This window comes from Papaver somniferum, chromosome 9 (assembly GCF_003573695.1).
Source record: "Papaver somniferum cultivar HN1 chromosome 9, ASM357369v1, whole genome shotgun sequence".
Classification (NCBI taxonomy): domain Eukaryota; kingdom Viridiplantae; phylum Streptophyta; class Magnoliopsida; order Ranunculales; family Papaveraceae; genus Papaver; species Papaver somniferum.
This window is the reverse complement of record NC_039366.1, coordinates 12,402,906-12,417,261: the sequence shown is the minus strand read 5'-3', so window position 1 is coordinate 12,417,261 and position 14,356 is coordinate 12,402,906. Positions and strand designations below refer to the sequence as shown.

The 14,356-nt window shown below is 43.3% G+C and overlaps 1 protein-coding gene across 1 annotated transcript; it reads left to right on the top strand.

The window, feature by feature from the left end:
* Nucleotides 1-9,920: 9,920 nt before the first annotated feature.
* Nucleotides 9,921-14,058, top strand: LOC113310903 (ras-related protein RABE1c-like). Its single transcript, XM_026559721.1, has 8 exons — nucleotides 9,921-10,142; nucleotides 12,008-12,080; nucleotides 12,200-12,300; nucleotides 12,386-12,451; nucleotides 12,731-12,828; nucleotides 13,173-13,235; nucleotides 13,327-13,419; nucleotides 13,576-14,058. The coding sequence occupies exons 1-8, from the start codon at nucleotides 10,070-10,072 to the stop codon at nucleotides 13,645-13,647; spliced, it is 639 nt and encodes a 212-aa protein (XP_026415506.1). The 5' UTR covers nucleotides 9,921-10,069; the 3' UTR covers nucleotides 13,648-14,058.
* The last annotated feature ends 298 nt before the right edge of the window (nucleotides 14,059-14,356 follow it).

Below are 14,356 nucleotides of genomic sequence, written 5' to 3'. Positions count from 1 at the left end.
AAGTTGTCCATCTTTGCAGCTTGTAATATTCATGATTGTTACGTATCCTTAACAGATTCTGAATTGTTGTGTTTTGATATGTAGGTTATCTTGATATCCTGGTTACTTTGGAGCTTACACCTTAGTGAGAGGCATGATAGTCTCAAAGCATTTTTATATGTTTCTTTTGGTTTGGCATCAGCTCTGCAGTTTTAACATTTCAATTCTTGCCTGTCACACGTTGTCGGAACATCGTCTATTGGTTTATCAATTAGTTTAGCATGTTGTTGTTTGAACTTACTAGCTAGCTTTGACATATATTGTTCTGAACTCAAAATTTCCTCCTTTTTTGTGTAATTTTAAACCCAACGGATAAAATGAATGAATGTTAAAATTCTCAGTTTGATTATAAATTTCAGTCAAATTTGGAGTTGTATTTGAATTTCAGTTAGTTTGAAGTTGCATTTGAATTTCAGTTTGACTTTAATTTGACTTGACTTTACTTTGACTTCAATGTCAGTCAGATTAATTCAGATTCAGGCATTTCAGCTGATCTGAGTCTGTATCTTTTTTATATTATAATTCAAATCTACGACCCACGCGTGCGGGGTCAGCATCTAGTTACCGTAAGAAATGGTCTCTGTTCAGAGACCCACGCGTAAGGGGTCGTGCAATTAAAAAACGCTTTATCAACGACCCATTTAGAGAACCCTAGAACAGGTCGTTTAACTCTTATATATGACCTGTTCTGAGGGTCGCGAAATTTCTGTTTTCCACTAGTGTTGGCGCGGTTTGGCGTGGCCAAAACTAGGATTTTGGGTAAAAGGTTACCATGTGTTGTTTGGCAACCTTGGACAGCTAGGATTTGCATCTAGGATTGAAGGGTGGCCATTGATCGTCGCACGCCTTCGTTTTGGTAGCCGCATAAGGAAGGCCGGCATGGTATGGCGCGGAAAGGTGGTTGGCATGCCATTAGCACATGTGGCATGGCATTCCTTGGAGCGGTTTGGTGTGGCCAAAATTAGGGTTTTAGGCCAAAGGTTACCATGCATTTTTTGGCGACCTTGGACGGCTAGGATTCACATCTAGGATGGAAGGGTGGCCGTTGATCGTCGCACGCCTTCGTTTTGGTAGCCGCATAGGGAAGGCCGGCATGGTAGGGCCAAGGCAAGATGCGGTTGGCTTGGCATGGTGGGGCCAAGGGTTTGGCATGCCATTGGCGCATGGTGCGGCTAGCATGGTTGGGGCCACGACGAGGTGTGGTTGGCTTGGCATGGTGGGGCCATGGGCTTGACATGCCATTAGCGCATGGTGCGGCTAACATGGTTGGGGCCAAGGAAAGGTGCGGTTGGCTTGACATGGTGGGGCCAAGGGCTTGGCATGTCATTGGCGCATGGTGCGGCTAGCATGGTTGGGGCCAAGGCAAGGTGCGGTTGGCTTGGCATGGTGGGGCCAAGGGCTTGCCATGCCATTGGCACAGTGGTGCGGCTGGCATGGTTGGAATGCCTTGGGGCGGAGATGTGGATGGCATGGTTTGCCATTGGCACAGTGGTGCGGCTGGCATGGTTAGCATGCCTTGGCGCGGAGATGTGGCTGGCATGGTTGGCATGCCTTGGCGTGTTATCCTGAGAATAGGGTTTGACATAGATGATGTCGGTCAATGTTAAGAGTTCTTCCATGGAACATGACACAAAAAAAAGGTACCCTGGTAATTCTTACGTAGGCATGCCGATCGGTTCAATAAATGTGTTAATGATCATAGTGACGTCATGTCAGTTGTACAGTTTTACGATCTTAACCCTAATCTAAAAACCACCATCAACATTAAGTCCTCTGCTTAGCTCGGAACATGAGCATTGTTGCGAGGTAAGCATAAGATGGTGACGGGCAAAGACAAAAATCGAAACGACAAGTCGTGGAAAGATGGTCAGGAAGGTCCGACTAACATTTTTCTAGAGGTAAGGATAGTCCATGATCCTCGTGTTTGGCGGCCTTGCGTAGATTCTATTCGTCGTGTAGACCGTGAAGTGGTGAGATGAAGATCGTCGGCTTAGTCTGACTATACATCACCTTGGATGGGTTAGGGAACATCATGACGCTGGCTTGGCGAGTTGTCGGTGTTGGCGCGGCAAGTCATGGCGCGGACGGCTTCGCATGGTGGGGCCAAGGCAAGGTGCGGTTTGGTGAGGCAAAGCATGCGCGGACGGCTTGGCATGTGGTGTCCAAGGCATGGCGCGGTGGTCTTGGCATGGTGATTTGTCTTCGCGGGACCGGTTACCTATTTTCCTTACTTGACTCAAATAGGAAGTCCTTTCCTTATTCAAACTCTCAAGTATCACGCCTATAAAAGGAGGGCCGACCTCTCCTTTTATTTCACACCTATATATTTTTTTTATTCTGGCCGTGTGGTAACAGTAAAGAGGACGAGCGAATTCCAGGTATGTCTCCCAACACTTCCTCTTTAACTTGTTTTTCTTGTTTTTTTTATGTTAGTGCAAACCCTAGCTGTAGGCATACTTTTTCATGAACTTGTAGAAATATTGTCCTTCTGCGTTGGTATGAATCCTAGCCATAGGTATGCTTTGTACGAACTTGTAGTAACATTTAGGTACCGTAGTGATGTTGGCCGCCTCAATTACCGTGCAAAGTAGGCATGCATGAGCTGGTAATTGTCATTCCCTTCCCGTGAAAACCTAGCCTCTATGGTTTACTCATTTTTTCCTGGTGTGGCCGTGTGTATGGTTCCCGTGATGGGGCGCGCCTCCTCGGGCGGGCGCAAATTTCCTGCTGCAGGGTACGGCCTTGGCATGAGGTGGTGATGCATGGCCTGTCAGTCCCCATTTCTTTGCCTATGCGCATTATGAATTTGAAACAAATTGGCTTGCGTCCAAGATGGATCTCATGTGTCTGATAAAATAATTTCTATGCACTTTCCGCAATAATTTCTCTTCGTATTGTTCCATTGTAGTTATTTCGAAGGTGGAAGTAGCGTGAGAGAATTTTCGTTAAGATGTCATTTGAGAAAAGTTCTGCCGTACCGAAAGATGTTGGCAATTCCAAGCCAAATATAGATGATGAGTTCTTTACAACATCCGACACGATTAGGAAAAGTCATCCCAAGTATGTGTTGATTCTTCTGACTGGTCCGGAAAGTGAAGAAGAGGCCCGGTCGGTTCGGCCAGGAGGTGTAATAAGGTTTTGTCTTCAGAGGAAATAATATCATGCTTCTCCTATTGACTTTAAAATCTCTGTGAGTCCGTTGCGTCCCTTTGAGAAATGGATGCGATTCATGATGAGCCAGGAATGTGTAAAAGCCAGTTTGACCAAGGCGCAGATCATTGATGCAGTCGCGGCTTCCGCAGTGCTTCAAATTAGGAAAGATATTCCAGGCTTGGTTGCTTTTATTTCTAGATGGTGTCCAAACACTGACACGACCATATGCAGGTGTGGTGAAATGACTATCTCCTTAGAGAGCGTGGCCGTGTTGCTGAACCTTCCCGTAATAGGAAACCTCGATGTCAAATTGTCTGCAGATGAAGAAGAAATGTGCGCCGCTCTGGTTGTGAAATCAAAAGGATTCGTTCGGAAAGAAAACGATACGAGGTGCTTCTATGGCTGGTGGGTGTCTCAGTGGTTTCCCAATGAGTTGGAGACGAATCAGAAGAATAGTACGCTTCATGTCGCGGCGTTCTTGGCTCTTTGGTTATCTAGAGATGTTTCGATGACGGCTCGGGTAAGAAGGAGATAAGACATGAACTTATCAAGTTTGCCATAAAATTGGAAAAAGGTGTCGTTCTCCCTATTGGCGGCTTGTTTCTTGGTTCTCTGTACACACACTTGGATCAGTTGGTCGCGGATATGTGCGCTTCAAATGGTTACATGAAAGTAGATTCGTATATTCATGCTGTCTTTCTCCAAGCGTGGTTGTGGGAGCACTTCGAAAGGTATGCTCCAAAACCGTTGTCCGTACTTCCCGAGTCTTGTGGTGGCTTTAGAATACTACGCTGGTCGAATAGGCGTTCAAAGATTGGTTCGAACCTGGTTGGATTCCTTGACAACTCGCACACGGTCAATTTTCGTCCATGGGATCCAGTGTATGCGTCAATAACTCAGATCAGTACCTTTGCTCCTGCTCCGAGCATGTCTTTGTCTTATGATAAAGAGGATATGAGTGTTGGAGAGATGGTGTTCATGTGAAGCTTCATACCCGGTCATGTGTCGTCTTTCTTTCGAGGATCTTGCAAAGAAGTCTCTTACAATATCGATAGGGCGGCTCGGCATATGGGTTTTGACCAAGGGGACCCACTTGTTCGTCAACCGGTTGTTCCAGAAGTATCGTTGCCAACTGTTCTCGATGCTACTATTCTTGTATCGGGTAAAAATCTCGCTTTCCTGCTTGCGAAACGAAATCCATCAACAACCTCCAAATACAACACATTTTGGCATGATGAGTTTCTCGTTTTCCATGGATTCGTGAATGATGTGGTAGAAAACCGTCGCGGTAAGCCTTCTCCTGCGGTTTTAGCGGAGCATCCACTGCTGAGGGATCCTTCTTCGCCCAAGAAAAAATCCATTAGCCCGAATGCATATAGTGCCCAAGTGAAGTAGCGAAGATCTAAAAGCTGTGCAGATGGTTCCCAGTCAGTTTCGACAGCCCTACCGACTTTCAGTTCGTCCAATATTCGGGTACGTATGATTTTCCTCTTGACTTTAGTTGGATCGTGTATATCCTTGTTTATTTTTTGAATATCCGTCTTTGTATCTTTCCTAGGGTCTCAGCAGCATGAACGCCTTTTCCAAACTTGCAAGTAGTCAGAAAACTCGCTTCTCGAGACGGAGGGTGGCGGTGCTGAGCCTATCCATGGTGATGGGGAACCCGAGAAGGATGAACGTTCAGAGTCCAGTGATGGCGAGAGTAGTTCTTCCGACAGCAGTGCTGAATCTTCATCTAGTCGGTCTGAAAGTGAATCAGTGAGTCTCCGGCATGTTTTTTCTTCTTTCCTCTCTCCCTTTCTCTTTGGAAAATATCTAATCCGTGATATCATAGGGGGAAGCCGTTTCTGAAGATGGCCCTGAGATGGAGAATGGCGGAGATTCAGCTTTGTCTCCAACTGTGGAAGCCGCACCGGGTGACCTTGAAATGGATGTTGATCGAGATGAAAATGTCGTTGTGACTCAGAAAACGGAGAGTACTCCAGTGGCCACAGGTGCAATTATCGTTAGGAATCCCTTTCCTGTCGCTGATGCAGTCGCGGGCGCCACTTTCAATCCTCCGTACCTGGTTCCTCATCCGGATCATGTGTTGATCGGGGGATTTAGCGTGCCAGCCAAACATGCGGCGCTATACACTAAGATACGGGAAAGCTACTGACATATCGCCACAACCAAGAAAATTACTAGTCGATTTGCGTTAGTTAAGCTTGTAGAGGAAGCTTTTCTTCGATTGACGACATGTGCAACGTGACAGGTCATACTGTTTCTGAGGATGTAGTCTCAAGATGGAGGTTCCATAGTGACGTGTGTGTAAGCTTCGAGTTCAATATTCCTTGGTTCGTTGAAGGTCTATGTGAGGTTGAAAAGTTGCTGGCCGAAACAGTCGAAAGTCCTTCTGCGGATATGGTGAAGAAGCAGGAAGCGGAAGTCGAAAGGTTGTCCAGGAAGTTGAAGTTGAAGAGGGCGGCTCTCCAAAGAACGAAGGAGGATTTCTCCAAGAAGAGCAAGCCATTGTTGAAAAATTTTCCTTGAACGCATTTCTGTCTTCTGAACTTCTTATTTTAGTTTTTTTTTTGAAAGGCAAATGAAACGCCTAGTTTATGTTTTTGATTTCCAGATTTTTTGGGTTGGTAGACAAATGTTACCATGAGGGTTTTGAATTATTATTTAGAATAAATTATTTTAGAATAATGATGTTTTGGTTATGAACATAAGTGTCATGAGTACCCCAGGAGAGTCATGGAATTGTGAATGTTGTTCGATAGAAGAAAGCATGAAGCACGGGAAAATATGGCTATCGGTTTTTATTTCCCCTGTGAAGACTTGAGGTAGTAGACCATGTATTTTGTCTAGCGAGACTTACTCGGATTTTCGGATCTTCTGGTGAAAAAGGAATCTCCCGGATGTAAGACCGAGTATTGTGGGAAACATCGTCGTGACTGTGGAAAGTCCCCAGTCATTCCTTGTCGTGCTGCTGATACCTGGTCGGATCGTTTGCTTCTAACCCCTCGGAAGTCCCCAGTCGTCACTTGTCGTGTTACGACTGGTAATCGAGCCGCCTGGTAGCTGAGTCGTCGATTCCTGAGGGGATTGTTTAATTCTACTTTCCTGACGTCTGGGCCGAGGTATGAGATCGAGGATTGAAAATTGACGTCGTGACCGAAAGATCAATCTCCCACTGTGGTCGCCAATTGTTTGAGGGTGAAAACGGTTTCTGCTGATTTTGGTAATTTCGGGTGTGTGGGTGAGAAACGAATTTAAACCCTAAAAAATTTACTGCAAGGGAGTACTTTAGATTCGAGAGATCAATCTGTACAAATCCGGCCTAAACTAAGAAATGGTCGTTCGAGACTTGCTTCGGTCACAAAGTGAAGGAGAAGGGTTGGTTTTGGGGAGGGAAGCGAAGAAAGTGTTGAGACCAGAATAGTTGATTCTGGAAGAGTAGTTGTTTTCTACGACTTGTATCAGAAAGTGGGAAGCTAACAGATGGAAAGCTAGCAAATGTTTTCTGAGTGTTGTATGCTCCTGAGCTGAACTTGTTGTTCGGTGGAAATAGGTAATGCATATTTATACAAGTCGAAGTGAAACGTACTCTGGTCTCATTAAGAAATGGAAAACGGGTGAGTAAATGGGAGGAGGTGGTAACCGGTAACGCCTGGAATTGATGTTCCATAAAAGAAAGCGCTTCACCATTACTCCCTGTATTTACTAACCGCCTCATCCTTATGACACTTTCTTATAATGGGCGTAGTGTACGCCGCACGTTGTAAACCGCCAAACCGATACCCAATGAGCATCCCCCAGTTTGTGACATGCGTTGATGTCTCGAGTGTTTTCATGGAAAACATGTAACACGTTGTTGTTGTCTGACAAGTTGAGATTGGGAGAATTGCCGGCTCGGTGGTGACCTTCGACGGTCGAGATTTTGCATCTTAAGATGAAAGGTAACCGTTGATTATTACAACCCTTCGTTTGGTAGCCAGTGACATCAAAGCATGATCAATATGGATTTAATATGGCCTAGTTTAGGCGCGGCCAAAAGTTAGGGTTTTGGATTTGTTTAGGCGCGACCAAACTAGGGCCAAAGGTTGCCATGCGTTAGCTGGTAACCTTGGACGGCTAAGATATGCACCTTAAATGAAAGAGTGGTCTTGATTGTTGAAGGCCTTCGTTTTGGTAGCCGCATAGGGAAGGCCGGAATGGTATGGCGCGGCAAGGTGGTTGGCATGCTATTGGCACATGTGGCATTGCATGCCTTGGCACAGTTCGGCTTGGCCAAAACTAGGGTTTTGGGCGAAAGGTTATCATGCGTTGTTTGGCGACCTTGGACGACTAGGATTTTCATCTAGGATTGAAGGGTGGCCATTGATCGTTGCACGCCTTCGTTTTGGTAGCCGCATAGGGAAGGCCGACATGGTATGGCGCGGCAAGGTGGTTGGCATGCCATTGGCACATGTGGCATGGCATGTCTTGGCGCGGTTTGGCGTGGACAAAACTAGGGTTTTGGGCCAAAGGTTACCATGCGTTGTTTGGCGACCTTGGACGGCTAGGATTTGCATCTAGGATTGAAGGGTGGTCGTTGATCGTCGCACGCTTTCGTTATGGTAGCCGCATAGGGAAGGCCGGCATGGTATGGCGCGAAAAGCTGGTTGGCATGCCATTGGCACATGTGGCATGGCATGCCTTGGCGCAGTTTGGCGTGGCCAAAACTAGGGTTTTGGGCCAAAGGTTACCATGCGTTGTTTGGCGACCTTGGACGTCTAGGATTTGCATCTAGGATTGAAGGGTGGCTGTTGATCCTCGCACGCCTTCGTTTTGGTAGTCGCATAGGGAAGGCATGCATGGTATGGCGTGGCAAGGTGGTTGGCATGCCATTGGCACGGTTTGGCGTGGCCAAAACTAGGGTTTTGGGCCAAAGGTTACCATGCGTTGTTTGGCGACCTTGGACGGCTAGGATTTGCATCTAGGATTAAGGGTGGTCGTTTATCGTCGCACGCCTTCGTTTTGGTAGCCGCATAGGGAAGGCCGACATGGTATGACGCGGCAAGGTGGTTGGCATGCCATTGGCACATGTGGCATGGCATGCCTTGGCGCGGTTTGGCGTGGCCAAAATTAGGTTTTTGGGCCAAAAGTTACCATGCGTTGTTTGGTGACCTTGGACGGCTAGGATTCGCATCTAGGATGGAAGGGTGGTCGTTGATCGTCGCACGCCTTCGTTTTGGTAGCCGCATATGGAAAGCCGGCATGGTAGGGCCAAGACAAGGTGCGGTTGGCTTGGCATGGTGGGGCTAAGGGTTTGGCATGCCATTGGCGCATGGTGCGACTAGCATGGTTGGGGCCACGGCGAGGTGCGGTTGGCTTGGCATGGTGGGGCCAAGGGCTTGGCATGCCATTGGCGCATGGTGTGGCTAGTATGGTTGGGGCCAAGGCAAGGTGCGGTTGGCTTGACATGGTGGGGCCAAGGGCTTGGCATGCCATTAGCGCATGGTGCGGCTAGCATGGTTGGAGCCAAGGAAAGGTGCGGTTGGCTTGGCATGGTGGGGCCAAGGGCTTGGCATGCCATTGGCGCAGTGGTGCGGCTGGCATGGTTGGCATGCCTTGGCGCGGAGATGTGGCTGGCATGGTTTGCCATTGGCACATAGGTGCGGTTGGCATGGTTGGCATGCCTTGGCGCGGAGATGTGGCTGACATGGTTAGCATGCCTTGGCGTGTTAGCCTAAGAATTAGGATTTGGCATAGATGATGTCGGTCAATGTTAAGGGTTCTGCCGTGGAACATGACACAAAAAAAGGGTACCCTGGTAATTCTTACGTAGGCATGCCGATCGGTTCAATAAATATGCTAATGGTCATAGTGACGTCATGTCAGTTGTACAGTTTTACGATCTTAACCCCAAGCTAAAAACCACCATCAACAACCCCGTTTCAGGATTTTTGGCTCCGCGATTAGGAGTGTAAATTGGGTCGGTCCGGGCGATCCGGCCTAATTATTAAATGGAACGGGACAGGACGGGCAGGAACTTCTCTTACCCATCAAATTAAAAGGGCCGGACAGGCTGGGCCATACTACAAAATAAACTACCCATGACTTGTCCAAGCCTATTAAGTAATTTGGAATAGGGCGAGCAGGGCCGGTCGGGCCTTGAATATACAATAAAAAATTTAGACCAGATAAAAATATGCGACAAAATTGTAACCTAGTTTAACTAAAATATGGCCAAATTGCCTACAATTATTCCAAGATTAGATCAACTTTAAAGAGAAAACCCTATAATTTCTTATTATAATTATCAAAATGAAATATATGCAGAAAGATATATGAGAGAGACTGGTATATCAAGTATATTATAATATAGAATTAAAGAAGAAATGGGCAATTAGATGTGGTAAACATGTAAATTTAATGAGCTAACGAGATGGGTACAGGACCGGGCAAGATTTTTTAACTCATGGTATTTGCCCCTCCCTTAACTAAACGGGATAGGCCGGGCTAGCTTATAACGGACCACGGCCAACCATGGGTTTCCATGGGACAGGGCGGTTGATACTGGGTCATGGTTGCCGAGAAAAGTTTACACCCCTAGCTGCGCCCCTGTCCGCTGGGCCGCTTTCTTTCCCGAAACCTTATTCGGTTTCTGCTCCCAAGAACCTCTAACATGCGCTTGTAGTGAAGTATACTTAAAGACGATTCAATCCGGGGTGTTTTGATAATTTCAGTCTTTCTTTCTTCCATTTCTATTTTCTGGTATTTTCTCCGCCTTTATTCTCTCTTTCTAATTTCTTCTTCATTTTTTCATTTTCTCGATTCCATTAACACCCAGAACAGAAGAAGAAGAAGAAAACGGATCTTAAACGGATATTTTCCCGGGTTTATAATCATGGCTACTCCACCTGCAAGGCCTAGAGCTGATTATGATTACCTCATAAAACTTCTCCTCATCGGCGATAGCGGTAAGAAATCACAAATTTCTTGTAATTGTTTTTTGAAAATTTTCGTCAAATTTGTTGGTGGAATTAGTCTGTGAGGGATCTAATTTGATGATCTGTTTTTGGTCGAAGATTTTATGATTTTTGAACTAATTTTTGATTTGAAGTTTGACAAGGATCTGTATATTATTGAATGTGTACATGGATCTGTACTGAAATTTTTCTGAATCAAATTTGGTTGGTTACATTTAAGCCAAGGATTAGATGTGGAAACAGAGGAGAAGGAAAATTTTAAGGTGGAAGCATTTATTTGAAATATGAGATAACATTATAATCAAGGAACCAAATGTGAAATTGAAATGGAAATGCTAATTTCACAAAATTAGGATGAGTCTTTTGGTTGTTGTTTAAGACATTATTCAGTTTAGTCTTTGGTTAGTTTGTAAAGACTGCATTGGGTAATGATACGTTGTGAAATGCGCTGGAAAGAGAGAACTCAAGAGCCTGGTTATAGTGTATTGTGGTTGCGTAGTGGTTTATAGCTTTATCGCAAGAGCTATTGTGAGTTAGTATGTATGAGGGAGTTGGTATTTGCATGTAACCATGCACATGTACACACATTAGTTTCTGAATTTTTGTGTCTCTGTGCATGTTTTGGGTGAATGGTGGTATATGAAATTGAAGTAGATAGATGACTGTTGGATGTTGACATGTTTTTCAGTTCAGTCTTTCGTTAGTTTGGATAGACTGTATTGCATCATGCTTAGTGGTTAATATTAATTTTTGTGTTGCTGGAAAGTGAGAACTTAAAAACATGGCTTGAGTATGATGTGGTTGTGTGTTGTTTTGAGGTGGAATAGTTACAATATCCCTTTTGACTAAATTTACTCATACATTTTGTAGACACTGATTAAATGAAACATATGTATACATCCAGAGAGTTGGTATGTTTGCGGGGATACATGCATATTTATGCACATTAGTTTCTTTAATTTTGTGTCGTTCTGCATATTTGTGTGATATTAAAGTAGATGAACTCTTGACGGGTAACAATTACATTTCCTAGTTGAGCTGTACATTAGTGTTTTGTGTTTGATGATGTTTCATTACTATATTATAGTTGTTATGAATTAGTATTACACAAACCGAGGCTCAAGTCAGACAGAACAGTAGCATGTTCAGACGTGGTATGGTCCGGGCCAAGCTAAAATTCTATTAGACAATATGATAACCTAAATGTCGAATGAATTTTTGATTTTTTTTTATCGTGTTTCACTAAGTTCACTGCGGCATTCTTAGTGTAGAAAGATTCTATTGTTTGTTATAATGTTGTTCTGTACTGTTGATTCAAATAGCTGATGTGACTATGCGAGTTTCTCTATCCAGTTTGACTAATTATACTCTGCATTGGTGTAGATTTGTTAGATACGGATTAAATGAAAACCATGTGTATCAGGAGAGTAGGTATGTGTTCATGGATTCGTGCAAAAATATGCTAATTAGTTCTGCATTTGTGTCTTCATGCATGCATTTTGGTTGTTGTTATTCCCTTTCTGAGTATGAAATGCATGTGAAACCGAAGTAAATGAACTCTTAATGGGTAATTAAATGACACTAGAATTTCTAGTTGTTAACATCGATTCCTTATGTGGTGTCGTCTGATACTGGGTGTTCATACTATTGCATTTGAGAACTCTAGTTTCTGTTACCGTTAGGTGTTTTGACATTTGATCAACTCCTGTTTAATACCGTTTATTAAGTTTTGATAATACTCCTTTTCTGTGAAGCAACTAATGTCTTGCAGACAATTAGTTTTGAAATATACTAGTATTAGATAACCACAATTATATGATATCTTGACCTTGGTTGTCTGTATACTTCTTTTGCAGGGGTGGGTAAAAGTTGTCTTCTTTTGCGATTTTCCGATGGATCTTTTACAACCAGTTTTATTACTACTATCGGGTGCGGTGCTTTCTAACTTCCCTCATTCCGTTGTGCTCTCTTTCTTTTATTTTGACACAAACATTTTTGTGTTATAGTTCTATCTGACTTACAAGGTTCACTCGTATCCTTTTCTGTAGAATTGACTTCAAGATAAGAACAATCGAGCTTGATAGCAAGCGTATCAAACTACAAATCTGGGATACTGCTGGCCAAGAACGGTTCAGAACTATCACAACAGGTAATGTCTGCTAAGTAGCTTTTACACACTGATACCCTTCATTTTTTGTTAGTGTTTAACAACTTCACTTATATTTCCTGTGCAGCTTACTACCGAGGAGCCATGGGCATTTTGTTGGTGTATGATGTTACAGATGAATCCTCTTTTAACAGTACTTTCCCACTCCTCTCTTTTGCTGATATTTATAATTTTATAGCTAGATTTACTTTTCAGTGATGATAATGATATTCATGCTCTCTTACTGAAAAAATGATTTGTTAACAACCTGTGGACCACTGGATCTGTATCTTTTGGATTATTTTTTCTTAGTATGGTATGGTTCTCTGGATCCAAGAGGTGGTTGCATCTCTTGCTTGACCCCAATGAGGTTATATCATTATGGTGTAGTCTGCTATCAGCTGATTATATTTTTTTATGTTTGCATCACCAGATATCAGAAACTGGATTAGAAACATTGAACAGCATGCCTCTGACAATGTAAACAAGATTCTCGTGGGAAACAAGGCTGATATGGACGAAAGTAAAAGGGTGAGACTGTAATGTCATTCTGCTACTTGGGATCACCTTTTTATGTTGTTATTTTACCTCCATTGTTGTTTATGACTTACGACCTTAAGAAACTGTTGATCATTTTTCTGTATTTGGGATGAGAGTTGTTTCCTAGTTATCCTGCAGACCCTTGTAATAAACATTATTATTGGCTCCTCCTTCTCTCTAGCACTTTGAGCTTTTGAAGCATGTGATTACTAGTATTCTTCATGAATTTCAAAACCATTTAGAGCTGATATCACCACTGTTTTCTTTTGATCATTTCAAATTTGTTTGTCGTAATTTCTAACAATTACTTACAGCTTTTCTTTTTCTTTTTTCAGGCAGTGCCTACCGCCAAGGGTCAAGCACTTGCTGACGAGTATGGTATCAAATTCTTTGAGACTGTAAGCTTAAATCTCCCTGTGGCGGAATCATTTTGTTCTTATAAGCTAGAGAATTTCATATATTGATGTTTCTTTCTTTTGTGTTCCGTAGAGTGCAAAAACAAATCTAAATGTGGAGCAAGTTTTCTTTTCCATTGCAAGGGATATTAAAGAAAGGCTTTCTGAAACTGACACCAAAGCTGAGGTATCAGATCCCCATAGCACATGAATATCTGTACATCTAACTCAAAATGGGCAAAAGACCAAATAAAAAATGTTCTGGAAAGCACTCAAGTATTATCTTCTTATGCTTCATTTTATTTCATGTCTAATTTTGTTTGATTGGTTGGTTTCATTGCAGCCTTCAACAGTTAGGATTAACCCAACTGACCAGCCAGAAGCCGCACCAAAATCAGCTTGCTGCGGATCTTAAGTGAACTCATAATCATCCCTCGAGGTGATAGCAAGCCGGTGGTGTATGCCGGAGAAGGCGGCAAGCCCATTCTTGTTGAATTCAAACACAAATGATTAAATTTATCGGCGAAGGAAGGCACCAGGCAGTTTGCTTGTATTTTTTTCTTTTCCCTTTTTGTTTCCTTACCTTTTGGGTTTTGTTTTTTCCCTTAACTATTCTTCTCATCTGCAAATTGTTGTAGTGTGTGAAAGGCAGTAAAATCTGTTTCCCTCTCGCTTATTCGACGCATTTATATAACATATGGCAGACAGAACAGAACAGTCCATTGAACTGGAATTCCTGGGACTTGGATCAAAAACAGCCTTTATTATATTGTTGTTACCTGTTCTCTTATATGTAGAAAAGAAAATATATCTGGTTCTTCTCTAATGGTTAGAATTCTTACTTGCCGTTGTGTGATACCTTTGTGCTGAGTGTTTGTTTATGCATCTTACCCATGAGATCATGGTGGCAATAAATAGTTGACAGAAATTCTCTGCATCTGCATCTCCACTAAACCTGAACAATCCAGTGGCTAATTTTAAGCCCAGTTTGAAAATGGGTCCTTTGTTTGCTGCGCAGGACCAAAAAATCGAACGCTGATTTTAGGCATACTGAAATCTTTCTAGGCATACTGAATAAAGACAAAAGAAGATTGTGAAATAACAAAATCAGATATCCCCTTAAC